This window comes from Balaenoptera physalus (genome assembly GCF_965194825.1).
Source record: "Balaenoptera physalus genome assembly, chromosome: 3".
NCBI classification, from domain to species: Eukaryota; Metazoa; Chordata; class Mammalia; order Artiodactyla; family Balaenopteridae; genus Balaenoptera; species Balaenoptera physalus.
Window position 1 is genome coordinate 15,712,559 of NC_138890.1, and position 19,149 is coordinate 15,731,707.

The following is a 19,149-nucleotide window of genomic DNA, read 5'->3' on the forward strand; positions in this document are numbered from 1 at the left end:
AGCAATGTGATGGGGTGAAAGCTTCAGATGGCTCAGGGGCAGTGGGAGGGTGGCACTTGTACCACTGCCTTCTGTCCCTCAAGCAGATTCAGAGTTTAACCAGAATCAAAGCTCAGTGGAAGACCACGACTCAAGTAACAGCTGGGTTCAAAAGATGTGGTGGGACTGGCCAGCAGTGCTGCATGCTGCTGGACATGAGGAGGAACACACGGTGGCCTGGGACAGAGCTGGAAAAGGAACACCCCCTCCGCCCCAGTCTGTGGATGCACTGCCTCCCTGAAGCGGCCTTGCCCCAAGGACCAGCCCCATGTCCTGAGCAGCTAGCAGCATCCTTGTCTATGGACAGTGGCCAGAGAGGAGTCCACGTACCACTGCCCTAGTCCCAACTTAGTGCTTCTGTTCAATTTCTTTTGGTGATTCATGTCTCAGGGCTGTGTCGGCAGAACTGACAAATATAGGCCCTTAGGAATTTCGGCATTAATCCAAATGGAAACACAAGAACAAGAAGGGCAAAACAATTAAGACCCCAAAGACCAAGAGAAATACCTTCAATGCCCCCACCAGGCCCCATCCCCTGCAAGGCAGAACCACCTGTAACTGGTCAGAGACATCTACCCATCTCCATGGACCCAGCACGAGCGGCTACTGGAGGAGCTGCCCGGAGAGCAAGTGCAGGTTCCTGTGCAGGATGGGGGTGGCAGATGGCCACATTCAGTGGTGCCAGGGCACAGGCTCCCACTTTGGAACCTGTAGCATCTGAGCTGCAAGGCACAAACCTACACAGGGTGGGTCCCTCCCAAGAGTAAAAGCTCTCAGCTGGCCTCCAACAGAGCTCTCCAGTGCACACAGAAGGCAAAGTCAGGACCACGAAGACAAAAGAGACGCTCGTAAAACCCAAGGTGGGGAGGGTGCCTGGGAAGAGGAAGGAGCTGGAGGCAGCTGAGGGAGCCGCCAGGGCTGGACTGCCGGAGCCTGGGAGCCTGCAGGCTGGCGGCTCTGAGACTGTAAATCTCACCCTCCTTCCTGCCAGGACAGCTGTTCCCAGGACTCTCAGATTACTTGTTGCACAATCCTTCCAGCTTCTTTAAAAAGGGGAAAAATGTGGAGGAAAAAAAAAAATCTCGGCAGCAGCAGGGAGCTGCTAGAAATGCTGTCATGGTCACTCCACAGCAGGCGGCAGCAGGCGGGCTGTAGGGCGCTCAGGAGTCAGGGACAAAGGCCACAGTCACAGATTCGCAACGGGGACATCAGGTGTGATGGTCATGGTCCCCTAAGGTGCCACGGTGGGTGGGGCCAAACCATGCTGTTTTAGCTATCTGGTCCGCTGCCAATTTCAACCTCTGGGGTATTCTTTGGTTGTTCAGATCCTTAGGAGAAAACGCTATGAAACCCCTAGTAGAAGCAGCCTGCTGGAAAATGCAGGAGGTACAAAACCCCAGAGGGAAAGACAAACCTGAGGCTTGGCTGGCACTGAAAGTGAGAAGTCAGCAGCCACCAGGAATGCTAATTGGGCCCAAGAATATGGCCATTCACCCTGCTTAGGGCGCTGGGCCCTGGCCTGGGGCCAGCTCTGCCTGAGCAAGCACCAGATGCGGTGCCCCCTGCTGGCAGACAGATTTAAAAAAGCAATGGAAGGGTGAGCTGGTTAGGAAGAAAGAAAAAGGTAAAGGATGGAGAAAAGAGGCAGCCAGCAAACTACTCACAGCAATCTTTGCATACAAAAGGAGCTCAATAAATACAGAATATACTTAATGACGTTCATGTCACTTTGGCCCACTGAAAATGAGGTAGTCCAGAGCCCTCCCCCAACACTTTGGAAACCTGATGTCCTTACTGTAGAAGGGAAGAGGAGCAGTGACAAGACCCAGAGGCCCCCTTGTCCCCAGCTTCCCTGGACAGAGGCAGGCTGAGCCCACAGGAGGACCTGTGGACCCACACACCTCAGAGCAGCTTCAGTCTTTCCAACTGCTGCAAATGATCCTCAAACTTCCTTGGCACGACCAGGTCACATTATTTATGTGAACAAAGTGGAGCTTATCATTTATTTCCAGTTAGAAAAAATATCAGGGATAAAATAGGTACATGAAAGAATATGCCAGGAGTCTTCGTTGCCCGAACACACGTTTCCCACTGTGGATGTGCACATTGCAGCCTGCCTGGAGGGACACGCCCAGGGTCCCAGGGCAGGCTCGCGGGTGGTCCACAGACTGTCTGCTCAGCTGACAGAGTTAGACCTGCCCAGGGACAACTCTGCTCACCCAGAGAAGGCCAGCTCCACCTCACAGAACAGGCTAGTCACCAGGCTTCTTCCCTAGCCTCTCCTCTGGGCCAGTCTGAGCATCTGCTCCCCTGAGAATAACCAGGAGAGCTTGTATCTGGAGGAAAGGTCCCCTTCCCCACCCCCAGCACAGCTCTCAGCATCTCCACCTGCCCCCACCTCCCGTGTCAAAGCTGCTGTTCAGGCGCACCAGTGGATACACGTGCACGCCCATGGAGCATGGAGAGAAGGAACTGTTAGAGGTACACGACACGCATGTCCAAGTGCGTGCAGTTAGGAGTAGCCAATGCAGCAGTGAGCACACTCTGGGGAGGATGGCAGTGCCCTAAGCCCCAGGAACAGCAGGGCCAAAAGCAGGCTGTTCCACACCTGCCAAAGCACATCACCTGAAAGGGCTGTGTTGCATGCAACTGTGACACACGGAAGACTGTGAGGCTGGGCAGGGTCACGCTAAGATCAATTCCATCATCTGCCCCCACCCCTTCTTTCCCAGGTCTCTGCAGTGTCAACACCCCTGGCTACCTGTCTTCCCTGCCCCAGCCCAGGTCGAGGGTAGTGTGGGGGCAGGTGCAGGGCTAAGCACCCCCCACAGTTAGAGATTAACATGGTGACCAGGTAGATGGAGAGATGAGAGGGCCCAGCAAGTTCTTATGACTGCCATCTCTGGTCTCTGGTAGCCTGGACACAGGACGGAGCACAGGCAGGATTCCAACAGGGCTCTAAGTTAGACACCTAACCTGTTTCAGAGTCTTCGCTGTCAGAGGAGCTGGACTCGCTGGTGCTCTCCGACTCTGAGGATGAGAAGCCCTTCATCTTGGAGGAGCCAGCAATCACATCAACTTTCTCAGCTGCAATAAAGCAACAGGGACAGAGTCAGGCAGGGCCCTGAGTCCCACGAGCCAGAGGGCTGCTCCTAATGGCCAGCTGCAATCCTTCCGAACCCCGGCCAGACCCACATTTCCCAATGGTAAGCAGCTAGCCTACCATGCATGCCAGCCAAACACTTGGCTTACACTGGACTTTCAAGGCCCCTCCAATCTCTCAAAATACCCTTTTGCAGGGTTCATCAAGGATTAAGAGACCAGGGCAGGAGAGAATTCTCTAACACAAGGAACTGCCGGGATTATGCCCCTTCAGCTACTTTTCTGACAGTGGGTAAAGAGGACCTAAAGGGGACGTGACAGTCAAAGACAAAACAAGATAAGGAAAGAGCCCCAAGGGATCTCCCAGCACCTCAGTGTGCAGACTGAGGCGAGTGTCACTGTGTGGCACCCTGGGCGGAGGAAGGGGGGTGTGTGTGTGCCAAGGACCCCAGGAGTCAGTCCGGGCTGGAATGAAGGCTGTGTGCAAAGCCCTGATGTGGATCCTAAGTCCTACTGGTTCTAACGCAAAAGCTGTAAGCCAAGACAAGGCACTGATAACACAAAAGAGCTGCCTGGAAGACCTGGGGGGTGGAGGCGGGGGGGCGGTCCACACCAAGCTAGAGAAGAAAGCAGGCAGGCACAGTGCCAACCTAATGCCTTTCCTCCTAGCCACGCCCCCCATGCCCAGAGACCCCAAAGACGTAGGGGGGTGGCTTCTAGGGAAGACTCAGAGGCAGGAAGCTAAGGACGAAAGCTGCTGCTGCTCAGAGCAAGGCTTAGGACACCTAGGTGCAGGTGGACCCCAGATGGCCAGCAGCCAGAGAGATCAACAAAGGCACCAATAAGCCTAGGGCTGAGTCTGATGTCACAACCCTTCAGAGGTTTCTATGTCAAGAACGCAGATTTTATAATCGGAAAGAAAGCAAGCCTGCAGAGAACGAGGGCCGAGACTGGAAGGCAAAGTTACCTGAAGGTGCCAACAGGGGCCTCACTACTAGAGGTGCAAGGATAGCAGCCTGGCCCATCTGCCCAGCCCTCTCCCTCACCCAGGACTGGGAACACCCCCACCACCGCCCCAGGGTGCCCAAGGGCACCTTGAGGTTTCCTTTTCTTCCGCAAACAGGAGGTGACATAGCGCTCCAGTTCACGCAGGGTGGATGGCTTCAGGGTCTCGAAGTCAATCTCGATCTCGTCGGGGTTGGAGTTCTTGAGTGAGGGCTCCCGCGACTGAATGATGTGCACCACGCGGCCCAGCTTCTCACCAGGAAGCTTGTTGATGTCCAGGCTAAGCTGCCGCTTCTCTTCATACGACATGGGCTTGCACTTGTCTTCTTCCTCCGACTCATATGTGGGAGGGGGCTTGCTCTTCATGGGTGCTGGCTCCTTCTTGCTACGAAGGGGTGATGCAGACACCATTAAAAATGGGTCCCTGGGGGAAGGTGGGTGCATATCCCTCCATTTAGGGCTTGGGGAGGCTTCCACACCCCCACCCAGTGGTCTTCACAGGAAACAGGGGGCGCTGGCAGCGCCTTCCTGGGGGCACGTGGCTGCAGTTGAGACCACAAATGGTGAACTGGGGGGCTGCTGTGGTTTGTCTTGCCGCCTGCACCATGCTACCTGCTATCCTCACTGCCTCAAAGGCCCATCCCAGAAAAAAGAGCAGAGAGGCAGCCTCCCTCCCCACTGTCCCCATCTGGACTAGGGGCACTGGTGGGGTAAGGGTGACCCACAGACCTTGTGTTGTTGTTACTGGTATTATTTTTCTTTGTCTTTTTGGGAGGAAGTTCCTTGGCTTTGCTTTTCTTATTCTCCTCCACTTCCTCTTTCTTTTTGTGCTTTTCTTTTTTCTTTTCCTTTTTGTCTTTCTCCTTTTTCTTTGGTTTGTTCTGCTGGGGCTGTGAAAGGGCTGCAAGCTGCTCGTGCACGGCTTTGAGCTGTGGAGCAGACAAGCAAGACACACACTCCCGTCACCCTGGTCTCTGGCCCTCAGCTCCATGACCTGCCGTCTCACTAGATATCCAAAGTGCCCATGCCCACCCAGACCCTTAACTCCCAGGGTGGCCCAGTGTCCTCCTTGTCAGAGGAGTCACTCAAGCCCCATGACCATGCTGGTTCCAAGAAGAGGGTCCCTAAAGAGGCTGGGCAAGAGCGCATAGACAGGGACTTCCCTGGTGGTCCAGTGGTTAAGACTCCACGCTCCCAATGCAGGGGGCCCAGGTTCATTCCCTGATCAGGGAACTAGAGCCCGCACGCGGCAACTAAAAGAGCCCGCATGCCGCAACGAAGAACCCGCACTCGGCAACTAGACCCAGCGTAGCCAAATAAATAAATATTTTTTTTAAAAAGAGGAGCGCATAGACACATGTGGGCGCTAAAGGCCTAATGGCCAGCTGGTAGAGAGAGGAGAATCCAGGAAGCCCCAGGAGAGACGGACACGCTGGCTTGGCCTCCTCCTTCCAGATACCAGAAGGCTCCAAAAGCCTCACCTCTGCCCAGGGAACGGCCACGTCACCCCATCTCCATACCCACAGTGTACATATAAGTATGAACAATATGCACCTGACCTGGCACAAGGGGACCAGTGGGAATTCTGCTCATGCTGGAACTCATGCTGGGGGGGGAGGTAGGGGGGTGGCGGGGGGTTTTGGTTTGAAAACGGGGCTGCCTGTGTCCTCACCTGCTCCTGGAGCTCAGCCAGTCGTTGGGCTCGCTCCTCCTCGGAGTCATCAGTGGAGCTGTCACTGTCTGAGGAGCTATCGCTGCTGCTGTCACTGGATGAGGGCGGGGCCACAACCTTGGTGGGCGGTGGTACCGCTGGGGAGGACACAGCCACCACAGGCTCCTCGGGCTCATCCGGCATCTTGGCAAAGCGCATCTCGAACACATCCTGGAGGTGAGGAGTAGGGGGAAGCTGTGCCCGTGAGGGCTGCTGGGTGCCCTGGGGGCGCCTGGACTGTGGCCCAGCGTCACACTATCCCTGGCTGCTGGGGGTGACTCAACAGGAAGCAAAGAGGGCTGAGTCAATGGTGACCCCCTTCCTTATCACTAAGGCGAGGGGGCTGGCAAGGGCCCCCTGATAACTCTTTCAACACTCCTCTTTCAAATCTCACTTTGGGGAGAAAGGTGCTCCCAACATGGCCTGGCACCCACTCCCTGGGAGACACAGCCGAGGTAAGGACAGGTGACTCACATCACAGGAGATAGCCAGCCCAATGAGGACATCAGTCTGGGGATCCTTGACAGATGGCAGGCCCGGACAGGACCCACAGAAAGAGTGCTCTGAGGCTCCCATCAGGTTGATGCTCATTCAGTCAGCACATCTCAAGGGAGCCTTCTGGACGGTGGGCCGGGCACCAGGACACAACAGTGAACAGAACAAGGGTCTTATGGTTCACATTCCCATAGGGAGCGGGTGGGGTCTGCAGTTTTAGAGTTCCAGAGGGAACAAAGGTCCCAAGGTGGGAGTGTGGGAACAGAGCCCACAGCCAGTGAGGAGATCAAGTCCTCGCTGTAGTGGGCACATAACTGAGCAGGGCCATGCCACTGCCTGGGGCATCTCCAGGGTACACCAGAAATGTGAGAAAGGTATAGACGAGATATGGAGCGCTGAGGACAGGCTATGGGAGAGAGCCAGTCTTGTGAGGTGCAAGCAATGTGAGCAGAGACCCTGGGCTGACTGAGCATAGGATCCCACCCCAGGAGCTCCTGAGATCTGGTTTTCCAGTAGGATTTTGAGACCTGCTTTAAGCCTGGAATAAGTCAGTTAACACAGCAACTCACATAACAGAAGGGGGGCCTTCCTCAAGTGTGAATCGATGTTTGAGAGAGCAGCATGGCCCAGAAGGACTGTGGGGTTGAGCTCCAAGGCTGCTATTTCAAACTTGAGTATATTTGACAGAGCCCACCCTAGAAGACTCTCCTGATGTCTCTGGAACGCAGCTTCAGGTTTCCCCGCCCCCAGGAAACTGGAAAAGAGTGACCTGGGCAGCAGGGCAGGCATTCCACACAACTGTGGTACTGTCCCCTCCCCTCCAGACTACTCAGGTTCGGTCTCCTCCAAGGCAGGTTCTCCTCTCAGCAAGGTGCTGCCTGAACTCTGCTATCTGAGTGGTTTTCAGTTTAAGTATTAGAAAGGCAATAATTTTCTAATTTAATCAGAAATAAATCATGGAGCAGATCTGAGGGCAACAGAGAAGACAAACAGGAGGGATGACCAGATACCATCATCACTCAAGCTGCCAGGGAGAGGGGGGGGCTTCACACCAGGTGAGCAAGACCCTCTCTGCTCACGGTACCCTGGATGTGGGCAGGCTCAGGTCCATGACTGACCCACATGAGCATCTGGAAGAGCCAGGCCTGCTCTTAGAGAAATGTGTCTAAGAAGGTGGCAGGGCATCAGAACCCCAAGAAGGGAGAAGGGTGGCAAGCAGGGCCAAGCACTTGGTGCTGCTGGGAGGTGACACTTTACCAAGCGGAAGCTATCTCGTGCCACTGGTATGTGAACCTAGTCCCCCATGCCAGCTGCCGGACAGCTCTACCCTTACCACAAGGACATCCCTGTTTCTGCCCCACAGGCTGTGACTGTTGTAGAAATGGGGGTGGCACCCACCCTAATGCCTCCTTCCACTCCCTAGCTGCTTCTGGCCCCTGCCCTCCCAAAGCCCCAAGACCAAACAGCAAGGAGCATGAGGCAAAAGCCAGGTGGGTTGCCCGCCTCCTGGCTGTGCCCAGTTGAATGACCCATCATCCTCCCACCTGCACCAGCCCAAGTTGGGGACATTCTGGGAAACACACTCGGGCCTGTGTGCCAGTGAGCTAAGGGCTGTTGCAGAAAACCTTCCCAAGTGGCTGAGACTTGCACCTGCTCTGTGGTAAACAAGAATGATGTGCTCCCTGCCCTCAAGGGGTGAACACAAATAGTTGTAAAGTGCCCTAAGTGCTAAGGTAGAAACAGCAAGGGGTGGCAAAGAGCCTTTGGGGAACTTGAGACCTAAGAATGAGAGGAGGACAATAGCTGCAGACACCCAGGAGGATGGTACAAAAGAAAGGTCAAAGGGGCGTGGGGGCAGACAAGAGGATGGTAAAACCCAATGAGATGCACCCAGGGCAAGTATCTCATGAGGGAGGACAGTGACAGGAAGGAGCGGTGACCACCAACAACCAGCGTCCACCAGGGGAGCAGGGGCTCAGGGCTTCTGCACTAGAGCTGGCAGTGTATTCAGGTGAACCCATCTACTCCGCCTGGTGTGACATTACCTCCACCCCACTCCAAGAATCTGAGCCATGTCGCAGTTCTCGACATCAGAAAGAACACTGGTTTCAGAGAGTAAGTATCTCCTCTCGCTGGAATGTTGACCAGGGCCATCTACTCTGGGCTACATCAGATTCATGGAGGGAGCTCCCCCCTTCCCCTTTAGTGAGACAGAGATGCTCAGGTGCTGGGAGGTTGCAGTGCCCGAAGACTCCCAGGCAAACCAGCCTGCAGCTGAGCACAGGTAGAGACCCAAGGAGAAGATGTTGCCCAGTCGGCCCCTCTTTGGCCATGCCTGGATATTGCTGTGAGGCTTAGCCATACCTGGGCATAACCAGGGCAGAGAGATGGGGAGTAGAATGTAGGCCGTGGAGGCCCACGAGGTGCCAGGTGCTGGGGACGCGGCTGTGAGTGAACACTCAGATACACAAACACACTCTCACACACGCTTCAAAAGCTTCCTACCTCTGGGATCTAATGCAGGACCCCAACACACTTTTCTCAGTTTATTTTCCTTGCCGTAAAAACAATTGCGTACCAACCATGAATTTGCACTTTCTCTCAAAATAAAACTCTGGTAATCCACATAGGTGCAAAACTTCCTAAATTACTCCTCACTTCACAGTGAGGAGTATAGGACAGTACCACCAGCAGCTCTGGGTCCACCAGCTAGGCTAGCAGCCCTCAGCTCAAGCCACGCTCAGGCTCCCAAGGAAACCCTGAGCCCAGGGGCTCCTGACTATCTTTGTGACCACAGCTGCCAGGTGGCAGGATGTGGGTTTTCTAAAGGCCCAGAATTTAGAGGCCAGAAGAGGAATATGAAGTGGATCCTTTCCTGTAAAACTTTCTGGGTAAATCCCAGTCTTTGGGCACAGCCTAATTAAGAGACAGTAGGTCCCAACACCTCTTACTGAGGCAAACAAGGGCTGGGATTTTGTTACTCCTCCTCCCCAGTGGGCAATCTAGCCACCTAAACCATGCTGATCCTAGAAAGCTTCGAAAGAAAGAAGAAAACACAGCTCAAAATGCTACAAAATACAGGAACTGCCTTCTAGAGAAGTCCACACAGGGGGCCTGCCACATCAACTGGGCTGAATTAGACACTCCCATCTGCCTCCTGGCATGTTACTTTCAACAGCATAGAGACCCACCCTGCAAGGGGCAAAAGCAAGCTGGGGGCAGAGGCAGCCCCGTGCTGAGTGGCCCACTGCGCACTGCCCCCTCCCCCCACCTGAAGTGGACCCTCCTCGAGGGCAAGGACCTTGTCCCATCCAGCCTGGTATCTGGAGTCAATGTTTAGAAAAGAGGCTGCTTTGTGGCAAACATCTCAGTGCCCTTGCTATGAGCAAATCCCGTGTCTGGGCATGCTCATGCCACTCCCAGAAGGAAAAAAAAAAAGCAAAACAAACAAAAAAAAACCCATAAAACAGGCACAAAAATTAGGAAGATGAAGAGCTAAAATATATCAGAATATTTTCTTTCTTCTTTTTAAATAAAGTCACTCAAAACAGTGATCTTTGGTGCTGACAGAGAACTTGTTTTGGTTTAGCTGTTTGCATGAGGGCAAATAAAGGGCATGGGTATTAATCTGGGCAAATGCTATCCAAGTCCTCAAGGGGGAGAAGGAGAGAGAATGGGGAAAGGGGGTGGGTGTGCCTCTCTCTATGGGCACCACTGCCACCTAGTGGCTACATATGAGAATTGCAGAAAAGTTATAAAGCCTGATCTGCTTCAAGGACGGGAAATGCAAAAGTAAATACTGAAAAAGGAAGCTTTGTGAAGAAAGCAGACAACACAGCACTGAATTAAAGAGAATCCCCCTTCCAAAAACATAAAACAGAACGAAACAAAAAACCTCAGATAAAATAAACAGCCAGTAGAAACACAAACCTTCAAGTCTGAGTGTGTGTTTAACGATAGCCAGGTCCATGTTAGTAAGTTGTTTTTTTTTTTTTAAACACCTAGAGTTTCAGGGCACTAAAGGCTAACCCAGATAGGCTGCAGTAAAAGAACAAAGGGGACCATGCCTTGGCTCCAACATGATGACATAGGAGACACTATGCTGGTGAGTGCATGACAACGTGTGGAGCTAACAGAGCTGGGAGGCAGGCGGGAAAGCAGGGCTCAGGCGACCTCTGATAGACACCAACCCACAGGTCACCAAAGGCCTTTTGCAAGCCTCGCTTCTGGAACCATTTCACAGACGGCTGAGAAAGCCTGGTGTGAGAAAGCCCCACCCAGATGCCAGGAGATGGCCTGATGCAGGATGTGCAGACTGGACCTGTACCTTGTGACAGCAGGTGGCCCAGCCCACAGTCTGCTCTGACCCTGAAAGCAGAAGTGCAACCTGGGGCCTTGGGGAGAAGAGGCTGGGAATTTTTATTATATGTAATTTCAAATAATAATAATAATAATAAAACAGATTATAACAGTACTAAATATCGACTTTCTTCTCCATAATTTTTAACTCCTGATCGTTCTACCCAAAGATATCTCTCTGCTTAAATTGGGGTATATGCTTTTCCTTTTTTTTTTTTTTTTAAACAGAAAAAAGTGGAGTTCACATATTTATGCTGTAATCTGCCCCTCCCTTCCACCCATGTGTGCACTCCACAGCGTACATCACCCAGAATCAACTTGAAGGGGCCACGAATCCCACCCATTAGTGCATCATGGCCACACAGAACATCTAGAAGCAGCTGCCCTGAAGCGGGAAGGCAAACAAAGGCTTTCAAGGCTCTGGTGAAGAAATGCCCACAGTTGGGCAGTTACTTCAGCTCACAACTGTGACAAAGTGTCTACCTGGCAAGAGTGTCCCTCGCCGACTTGAGACAGGTCTGTTTTGGAGAAGAGGTTGGGCCATGCACAGGACGCGCACTCTTCCAGCCAAGGGCAACCGAATGCAGGGGGGCGGGGGGCTTTCAGTGGAACACCCCAAAATCCAAAATGCCCAAGACCATAACCAACCACCCTGCTTTAATCATAAGGAAATAATCCCAATGTAAAATTTATGTGTTATCCTGACTTTAGTCCACTCTTCCAAAGCAAGATGGCTTTACACCAAAGCAAGTGACAAAATCTGCCAAGGCCCATAGTGGCCTGGCCCACCCAGGACCCAGCCAGCCTGCTCCTCTGCAGGATGCCACACCTGGAGCTCCCCAAGAGCCTCACCTGGAGCTTGCGGGCCATGGCCACCACCTCATGGTCAGGAGGGTTGTATTTGTAGCAGTTGGAGAACATCAATCGGACATCGGCACCAAATTCCTGAGCATCACGGTACTCACGGGCCTCCAGTTTAGACTAGAAAGACAGGACGGGTCCTGGTTAGCCATGGCTGCCCCTGCTCCAATGGGGAGGTGGCAGCAAGGAGGGCTGCCTGTAGGAAGGAGCAAGTCAACTTCTCAGTGGCTCTGGGTTTAACCCAGACCACAGTGGGGAGAGGTTATCACCCCAGTTCTCAGCACCAGGTGGACAAGGAGATACTCCAACAGCAAGTCTCAGGGCCAGGAACTGCCCTGCTAGCATCCAAACCCACCCACGTTGCCTGGCTAAAAGGCAAGTGGACAGAGAAGCCACAGAGGTAGAGCTTAAGCCAGAACTGCAACGGGAGGGCTGGGCCCAGTTCTGACCTGGCCTGTACTTGTCCTGGTGACATCGGACAGGACACTGGTCATAAGGAACACAGCAATGTCCCCTGCTCTGCCCATCCCACGTTTGGGCAGGCTTACTCCACTCTCAGAAGGAGAAAAGTGCCAAAAGGTTTAAAATAAACAAAATCAAAAAGGCCTCAAAATACTACAGTGAAAATGCCAGCACTTGTGTGCCTCTTACTAAGAGACACCAAGGCCCTCTCCATGACATAGAGCCTGGCAAAGTCGCCGCTCCCCAAACTCTCCAGGAGCATCTACCGTGTGAAGGTATCTATGGGCACTAGGCCTCAAGGCCACAAGAGGGCTCATCCTCAGATGAGGGAAAGGGCAGCATTGGTCTGTGACCAAAATGACCACATGATCTCAGATGACTCCCCATAATCTCCAGCAGGGGGCACTGGGCTTCTCTGGGCTGGTGAGAAGAGCCTAGACAGCTACTAAGACTGGGCCCTCCTCTTGAACAGGCCTCAGACATGCTGGCCTTCCTTATCCCAGGGAGCCCCTTCCCCAGCTCCAGGGGCACACCCACTAACCTTGATTGTGCTCATGTCCATGGGGTGCTTGATGATGTCACAGTAGTCATGCAGGCCCAGCGCCTCCACGTCCACGGGCTTGTAGAAAGGCCAGGCGTAAGCTGCGTGCTTCTTGGCAAACATCTCCTTGAGAATGCCACTACAGCACTTGAGCTGCTCCGAGACCTTGCTGCTTTTATCTGGCGCTGGGTGCTGCTGCGAGTCGGGCACGTCCTTCTTCGGGGGCTTAACAGGCCGGCTACTCTCCCGCCGGGGGCCCACCAGCTTGGTGGTCTTGGGCTCCGGGGGCAGTGAGGGTGGCTCGTGAATGGGGTCGATGGTGGTGGGGGTGGTGGTGTCCGCTTTCCTCTTAACCCCCTTCTTTGTCTGCCGAGAGCACAGGCGCGATAGGCACGGTCAGAGGCAGCGGCCGGCACAGCGGGCCCTCAGGGTCACTCCTGAAGCCAGGTCCTTTCTAGGGTCTCAACACTCACAGGGAACAGGGCCCAAAGGTAAATTCCACAGGTGAAGGACTGAAGACAGGGAAACCCTGTCCCACCACTCTGTTCTGCAGCTGGGACAGGACCCTGCCAGTGGCAGGAGAAAGCACATAACTGAGTGTGGGATCTGCTCACCAGAGGCCAAAGAGACTTCTGAAAGCAGTTTCCTACATGCCAGGGACCTCTCCCAGAGCCAACCTCTGTCACTCTGGCCACCCATGGGAGGCACATTTCAGAGATTGTTTAGACAGCATCTGCAAATATGCAGTCTAAATTAGAAATGGGAAGCGGGGCAGCAACCCCCTGGAAGGTGTTACTCAATTACGGGATCTGTGGGTCAGCAAGACAGCAGCTTTTAGGCTGTGCTGATTTAAACACAGCTTGATCCCCCCAGGTCCTAAATACCCACAAGTGCCCTGGGAGCCAGAAGCATCAGCAAGGATAGGTGACTGTCTTCTGTAAGCCTCACTACAATGGAGTGGAAGGGGAGGCAAGGGTCATCTAGCTGAGGTGACCGGAGCCAGCCAGTGGTAAGGCTGGGCCACACACACGCACAGGACGCTCACCTTCACAGGCTGTGGGGTGGCCGCGATGATGGGCGGGTGGCTCTGCACAGGCTGGGGGGCTGGTGCGGGCGGGGGCAGTGGCTGGGGGGGCACCGGCGGGGGTGTCTGCAGTGGCTGGGGAGGCACCACTGTCATGACAGGGGTCTGGACGATGAGGTCGGGGGTGACAGCGGGGAAGGGGTGAGGTGTGGCCTGCACGGGTGGAGGATTCTGCTGAGGGGTCTGGGTCTGCGGAGGAGTCGATGCTTGCGTTGTGTTTGGTACCGTAGAGACGCCAGGTTTTGCTGTCCCTACCAATCATAAAAGGGACAGGTGGTTAGATGCCATGCCTGCACGCCGGCTGACCTTGTGGGGACACTGCCACATGTGGCAAGCACACATCGGCGTGGGCATGGCAAACAGTGTCTCTGTAACTATTTGCCTAAGAGACAGAACAGCCTAAATACCTTGGACCTCAGCCAAATCTGTCCACCTGTCCCAGGGGGCTCTGAGAGCAGTGGCATACCACATTCCACACTTCCTGGGGTGTCCTGGCTCCAAGTCCTGATTTGGGGACTCGGGCACAGAGACCCCTTCACGAGCATGAAGGCTTGAGCCAAAGGAACAGGAAACACACGCTGAGAGTCAGCACCAGGACACTGACAGCAAAAAAATGCTCCTTGGTGCTTTCAGGCAGAGCTGTCCTCATTCCCAGAAACACTGCCTTCTGAGTAAGCATTTCTGGCAGGGGGCCGGAATCAGCAGCCCTGGCCAAGGTTTCTGGAAATTGGCCACCCCCACCTCTCTGAATCACAGGGGGAGGCTGGACGGCTGCTGCCCTTCATGACCGGCTCAGACTGCCTCCCTGCAGTTGTGTGAGTGAGCCGAAACACACGAGGCCCTACATCCACCCCATGTAAAGACCAAACCCCTTGTCCCAGGCAGGGAGGATGGGGCTCCTTGGTTGTAAGGATATTGGACGCCTCTGGGCAGGTTCCATGGCTAAGGGGTGACCCTCAAGACCAGCTCTCCTTGGCTACCCCTCAGCACTGCAGGGGATCTAGCCAACCCCCTCTGCTCCCATGAAGCCACCACTTCCACGTGGGATAGGAAGTCACGTGAAAGCCCACTCCTTAGAGAAGCAAACAACTCACAGCACAGGCTACCTTGCAAACATCACCTTTCTGCAGCACGGAGCTGCGGATGGCAAGATGCAGAAGGCAGCTGTTTAAACTTTTCCTAGACAGAAACATTTCACGAGTAGGCTACTCCCTACCAGCTGGCCTTCAGAATCCTGTGTCAGGCTGGGGGGCAGGGGTAGGTGCTAAGATAGACAAAGACGGCTTGACTTCAGAAGGCTATCAAATAGCAGGCATGGCTCCAACACAAGTGTATTAATAAATAATTCAAATAACAAACCTTAAGGACCTAAGACTGGAATATTAATTAAAACTGCCCTTGATCAGGTTAATTTATCTAAAATGAAAAACAAAGACTGACTATGGCACTGGTGGGATGAAGAATTCAAATAATTTAAAAATGCTTTGAAAAAGTTATACTTCCTTTTTAACTGAAGTCCATCAAAAAAAAAAAAAAAATGCTAGGCCCAATTTTTTCTACTTTGCTGGAGGGTCACATAGCCATATGACCCTCTGGGCTGGTTCCCCTGATGAACCTGGCCTCACCATACCCAAACAGCAAGAAGGCAGGGAGTGTATAATATAGTCGTCTTCCCACCACTCCCAGTCTCCCCGTGAAATCGGAGAAGGCTGGCAAAGACTAGGGAGAAATAAAGCCAATTTCCCTGCTTTACTGTTCCCCAGTATATCCCCAAAGCGGCTCACTGGGGCTTGCGGAAATGCCCATTTCACACTGCCTTAAGGGTCCCCACTTTGCCACAGGCTATTTCAGTGTGAAGCTAATAGTGCTGGGGACACGGAAGGTACCCTACCTGCTTCTTTCCTCCCACGTCCTCTTCCTTTTGCCTGGACTATCATGATCTCAGTTTCTTCAGTGGGCAGTTCGTTGATTTTTTGCAAGAAGAGCTTCTCCAGAGCTTCTGCCATTAAGACTATGTCATCTCCAGGCTAAAAGAGGAGACACATGGGGTGAGGGTTGGAAAGCCCTCCCCACCTTTCTAGACAGAACAAGAGCTCCCCACCCTATGCCCCAAAGTGTGGAGCATCATATTCAGGGTCCTTCCCCAATCTAAACCCCAAAGGGCCAAAACACAGCTATCCTACCTGGCATCATGGAGGCTTCATATGCCTGCAGGTCGGCTGCCTCTCTAGTCTTTTAACCTCTGGCTTGAGAAACCATCCCAATGCCTTAAGTATCTATCAAGCACTGCCAACCACACACAGGGGCCCCCCTTGCACTACAGCCTCCTTCGACATAATTCAACTTCACTAGCATTATCTGAATTACACAGGATTTCTTGCCACAGATACATGAGCAGGGCTCCAATAATGTTCCCTAGCATATCCCCAAAGCAGCTCACTGGGGCTTGGGGAAATGCCCACTTCACACTGCCACGTGCTGTTCCCACTCAGCTCTAAATGGAGAACCTCATCTGTCCACATTTCCCTTAAACCTAGTGGTGAGAGCTGAGACTTTAAACAAATGACCTGGCTTCAAGACACAATCGAGCTGAATGGTTTGGCTACTGGGTTAAGTGACATTTACGTCTACATGTAAGACCCTGTAAGGGGACACTTGATTCTATGGCCATTAGCTGTCAATGGTCATGTCCACAGGTCCAGATGAGGCGGGCGGGCCCCACTGTACCCTCTCTCACATTTAGGTGTCTGTTTGAGCACACCTTTGTACAACTGTATCTTGGTAGGCTCCTTCCTGACAATTTGTGTCATCCAAACAGACTTTTTAATGAGTCGTCACTGTCCTTTTCACACCTTCTCTACTAGACATGCTCAAGAACCAAAGTCCCAAGGGTATCAGAAGCACATGCTTCCAGCTAACAAGGACTGCTTGGAAACACGACCAAAATGTTTTTGGCCTCAAAAGAAACACACCCAGTCACAGGCAAAACCAGCAGTCCCATTTACCTCTGCTGCCAATGGTCTCCTTTCGTTGGACTCTGATCCCACCTGCACCCAGCACCCCTGCCCAATGGGTTCCAGACACGCCCACCTCCTTCTTTACCTTCTCCTTCTCCATCAGCCTCCACATCTCACCTTGTTGTAGATGTAACAATTTGTAAACATAGTGTTGAAGTCCTGGATACATTCCTGAGCATTCCAGTAATAGTTGTTTTCCAAGCGCTTCTTTATTGTTCCCATATCCATAGGTGTTTTAATGATCTTATAGTAATCCTGGAGAGCAGAGAGAGCAAAAGGCCAATGTCACCTCTGCAGCCATGCAGTATTCACAGGTGGGCCTGCAGATGTCACTCCAGGTCACTCTACAGACATGCAGACCTAAGCTCTTCCATGGCATCAGTGAGCCATCTCATGGGGATCCCAAGATAAAGTGGATCAGGGAAGGATTACTAAAAGCTGGGTGGCAATTTAGAGAAAAAATGTGCAAGTTTGCCAGCTGTCCTGTCTGGGAACAGGCTAGGCTGTCTTTACTGAGATTTATGTTCTCCTCTATTTTTTTTGATGTTAAAATGTCCTTTCATTTTTAGTAAGTAATGCGGAAAGCATACAACCTTTAAAAAAGTGGTTCTTATCTGGTAAAATAACCATGGTAATTTCTACTTTCTCCCCCTGTTTCAAATTTTCCACATCCATAAAATGCAAAATCCTACAGAACCAGCATTCAAGCCCACCCATAACAACTGGATCCCTTGCTTCCTGTCACACTAAAGAACCAAGGAGCAAAAGCCTCTACCTTCAGTTCATCGCACTTCGATTTCTTTTACCTGCACAGTCTACCACTAAGGATCCACTAGTATCTGGGTACAGTTCAACAACTAACCAGGTTAAGTGCCAGATGAGGAATCAAATGGACAGCCCTCACAATCCTTAGTAAAAACAAAACAAAAAACACCACACAACCCCCTCTGCCCCCTGCCCCCCCCCACCGCCCCCGGCAGCAGACCCACTCCTCAAACCTTCGGATCTTACTCTACAAGTGCTAAACAGAAGAAGCCAGACGGCAGGCGTAGATGTCCTAAAGCCCTTCAAATCAAACTCTCTTCTACCATCATAACTTTTTCTAAATCGAAACCTATTCTAAAACCAAATGCTTATTTTTAACATCAACCACAGGAGGAATTTGGGGACAGATCAGGCAGTGCCCAGGTTTCCAGGTGGAAGGACCACAGAGAGCCAGGCAAAAAGGGGGACCTGCATACAGCCAGCCAGCCGCACTGAGAACCACATTCTCTGAAGCTCCCGCAATTAGACTCAGGTGAAGTTATCAGAACCAAGTCCAAGGGGAAGCCTGACAGCAGAGGGGCAGGCCTATGTTTTAGCAAGCACCGAGGTCCTGCCCAGGAACAGTGGCGGACAATACTGAAAAGGTGAGCAAGCGGTGTGAGGTTCTGAGTTGTTCTGACACCCATGAGAAAGGAATAGACGCCACTGGCATACACATAGGGCTGGCAAAGATCACAGCCCTGCCCAGCCTCAAGGGGCGACTGAACCAGACCTTCTACGTTACATTTGCTCTGACCACCTTTCCCAAGAGAACCAAGTCCAAATATATCTGCCCCAGGGGAAATTTAGATTTTATTCCATGGCCAAAGGTCTACTTAGAATGGTGTCAGGTGCTTGAATTGACCTCAGTGTGTCAAAAGTGGTTCAAGGCCCAACAGGATAGTGGTTGAGGACAGAGTAGGAAGGAGGAGGTGAGATGATGACAGAAGAGGATGGGGGCTGGGAGGACTTAAAGGGAGACAGGGGTTTAGGGGCATGACAATCCAACTGTACATGTGTTCTGAATGAAAGAGGCACAAGTATTCTAATAAGAAGCCCAGCAAGGAACAGGGGCCAAAACACAGGTAAAGATCTAGAAGGCATCAGAAAACAGAAAAAGAATGAACCCTTTTTTGAGGTGGCCCTATTAATATTTCCTGGAGAAGGGGATGTCCCTGGAAAACTGGGCATTAGTATGACATTGCTCCCAGCCAAACAGCCCTGCCCCACTCCTCAGGGTTAGCCCCTAGCTCTCCCACCTCTCTTCTTCCTACATCAGAGCTGCTGAGGGTGACATCTAGTCACACTGTGGCCCCTGGGGAGCCTGGCCTCCACTTCAGAGAATGACCTCAAACTCCCAAACCCCTTGGCCTAACAGACTACCCACCCGTGTCTGTCCTGCTGGCTGGGATGCTGCCTTCTCAGGATCTCAAGTCCCCCAGTTCCCCTTTCTCCTTAGTTTTCACCCTCTCAGCTCTCCTTGCCTCTGCACCCCCTGCATCTTCCTGTAACAAACCAACCCCTCCTCCATCTGGCCCTGCCGCGCTTTCCCTTCAAAGCCAAGTTTCTTGAAATGATGGCTTCACATCCTCACCTTCTTATTCACACCGTCGCGAATCTGGTTTCTACTTCTGCGTCACATCTTCCTAAGGTCACCAATGCCCTCCTA

The 19,149-nt window shown here is 52.6% G+C and overlaps 1 protein-coding gene across 8 annotated transcripts in view; it reads right to left on the reverse strand.

Moving 5' to 3' along the window:
• Nucleotides 1-19,149, reverse strand: part of BRD4 (bromodomain containing 4) — an 81,496-nt gene that overhangs the window by 13,307 nt on the left and 49,040 nt on the right. For 3 of the 8 annotated variants that reach the window (XM_082457635.1, XM_082457638.1, XM_082457642.1), the window contains exons 3-11: nucleotides 16,794-16,931; nucleotides 15,551-15,686; nucleotides 13,621-13,910; nucleotides 12,576-12,941; nucleotides 11,564-11,692; nucleotides 5,819-6,052; nucleotides 4,876-5,075; nucleotides 4,236-4,531; nucleotides 3,016-3,126 (exon numbers count right to left, since the gene is read on the reverse strand). In XM_082457635.1, the coding sequence (XP_082313761.1) occupies nucleotides 3,016-3,126; nucleotides 4,236-4,531; nucleotides 4,876-5,075; nucleotides 5,819-6,052; nucleotides 11,564-11,692; nucleotides 12,576-12,941; nucleotides 13,621-13,910; nucleotides 15,551-15,686; nucleotides 16,794-16,931 (1,900 nt within the window). Of the gene's footprint in view, nucleotides 1-3,015; nucleotides 3,127-4,235; nucleotides 4,532-4,875; nucleotides 5,076-5,818; nucleotides 6,053-11,563; nucleotides 11,693-12,575; nucleotides 12,942-13,620; nucleotides 13,911-15,550; nucleotides 15,687-16,793; nucleotides 16,932-19,074; nucleotides 19,147-19,149 lie in introns of all 8 variants that reach the window. The other 5 variants (XM_082457636.1, XM_082457639.1, XM_082457637.1 and 2 more) reach the window with 3 other exon arrangements.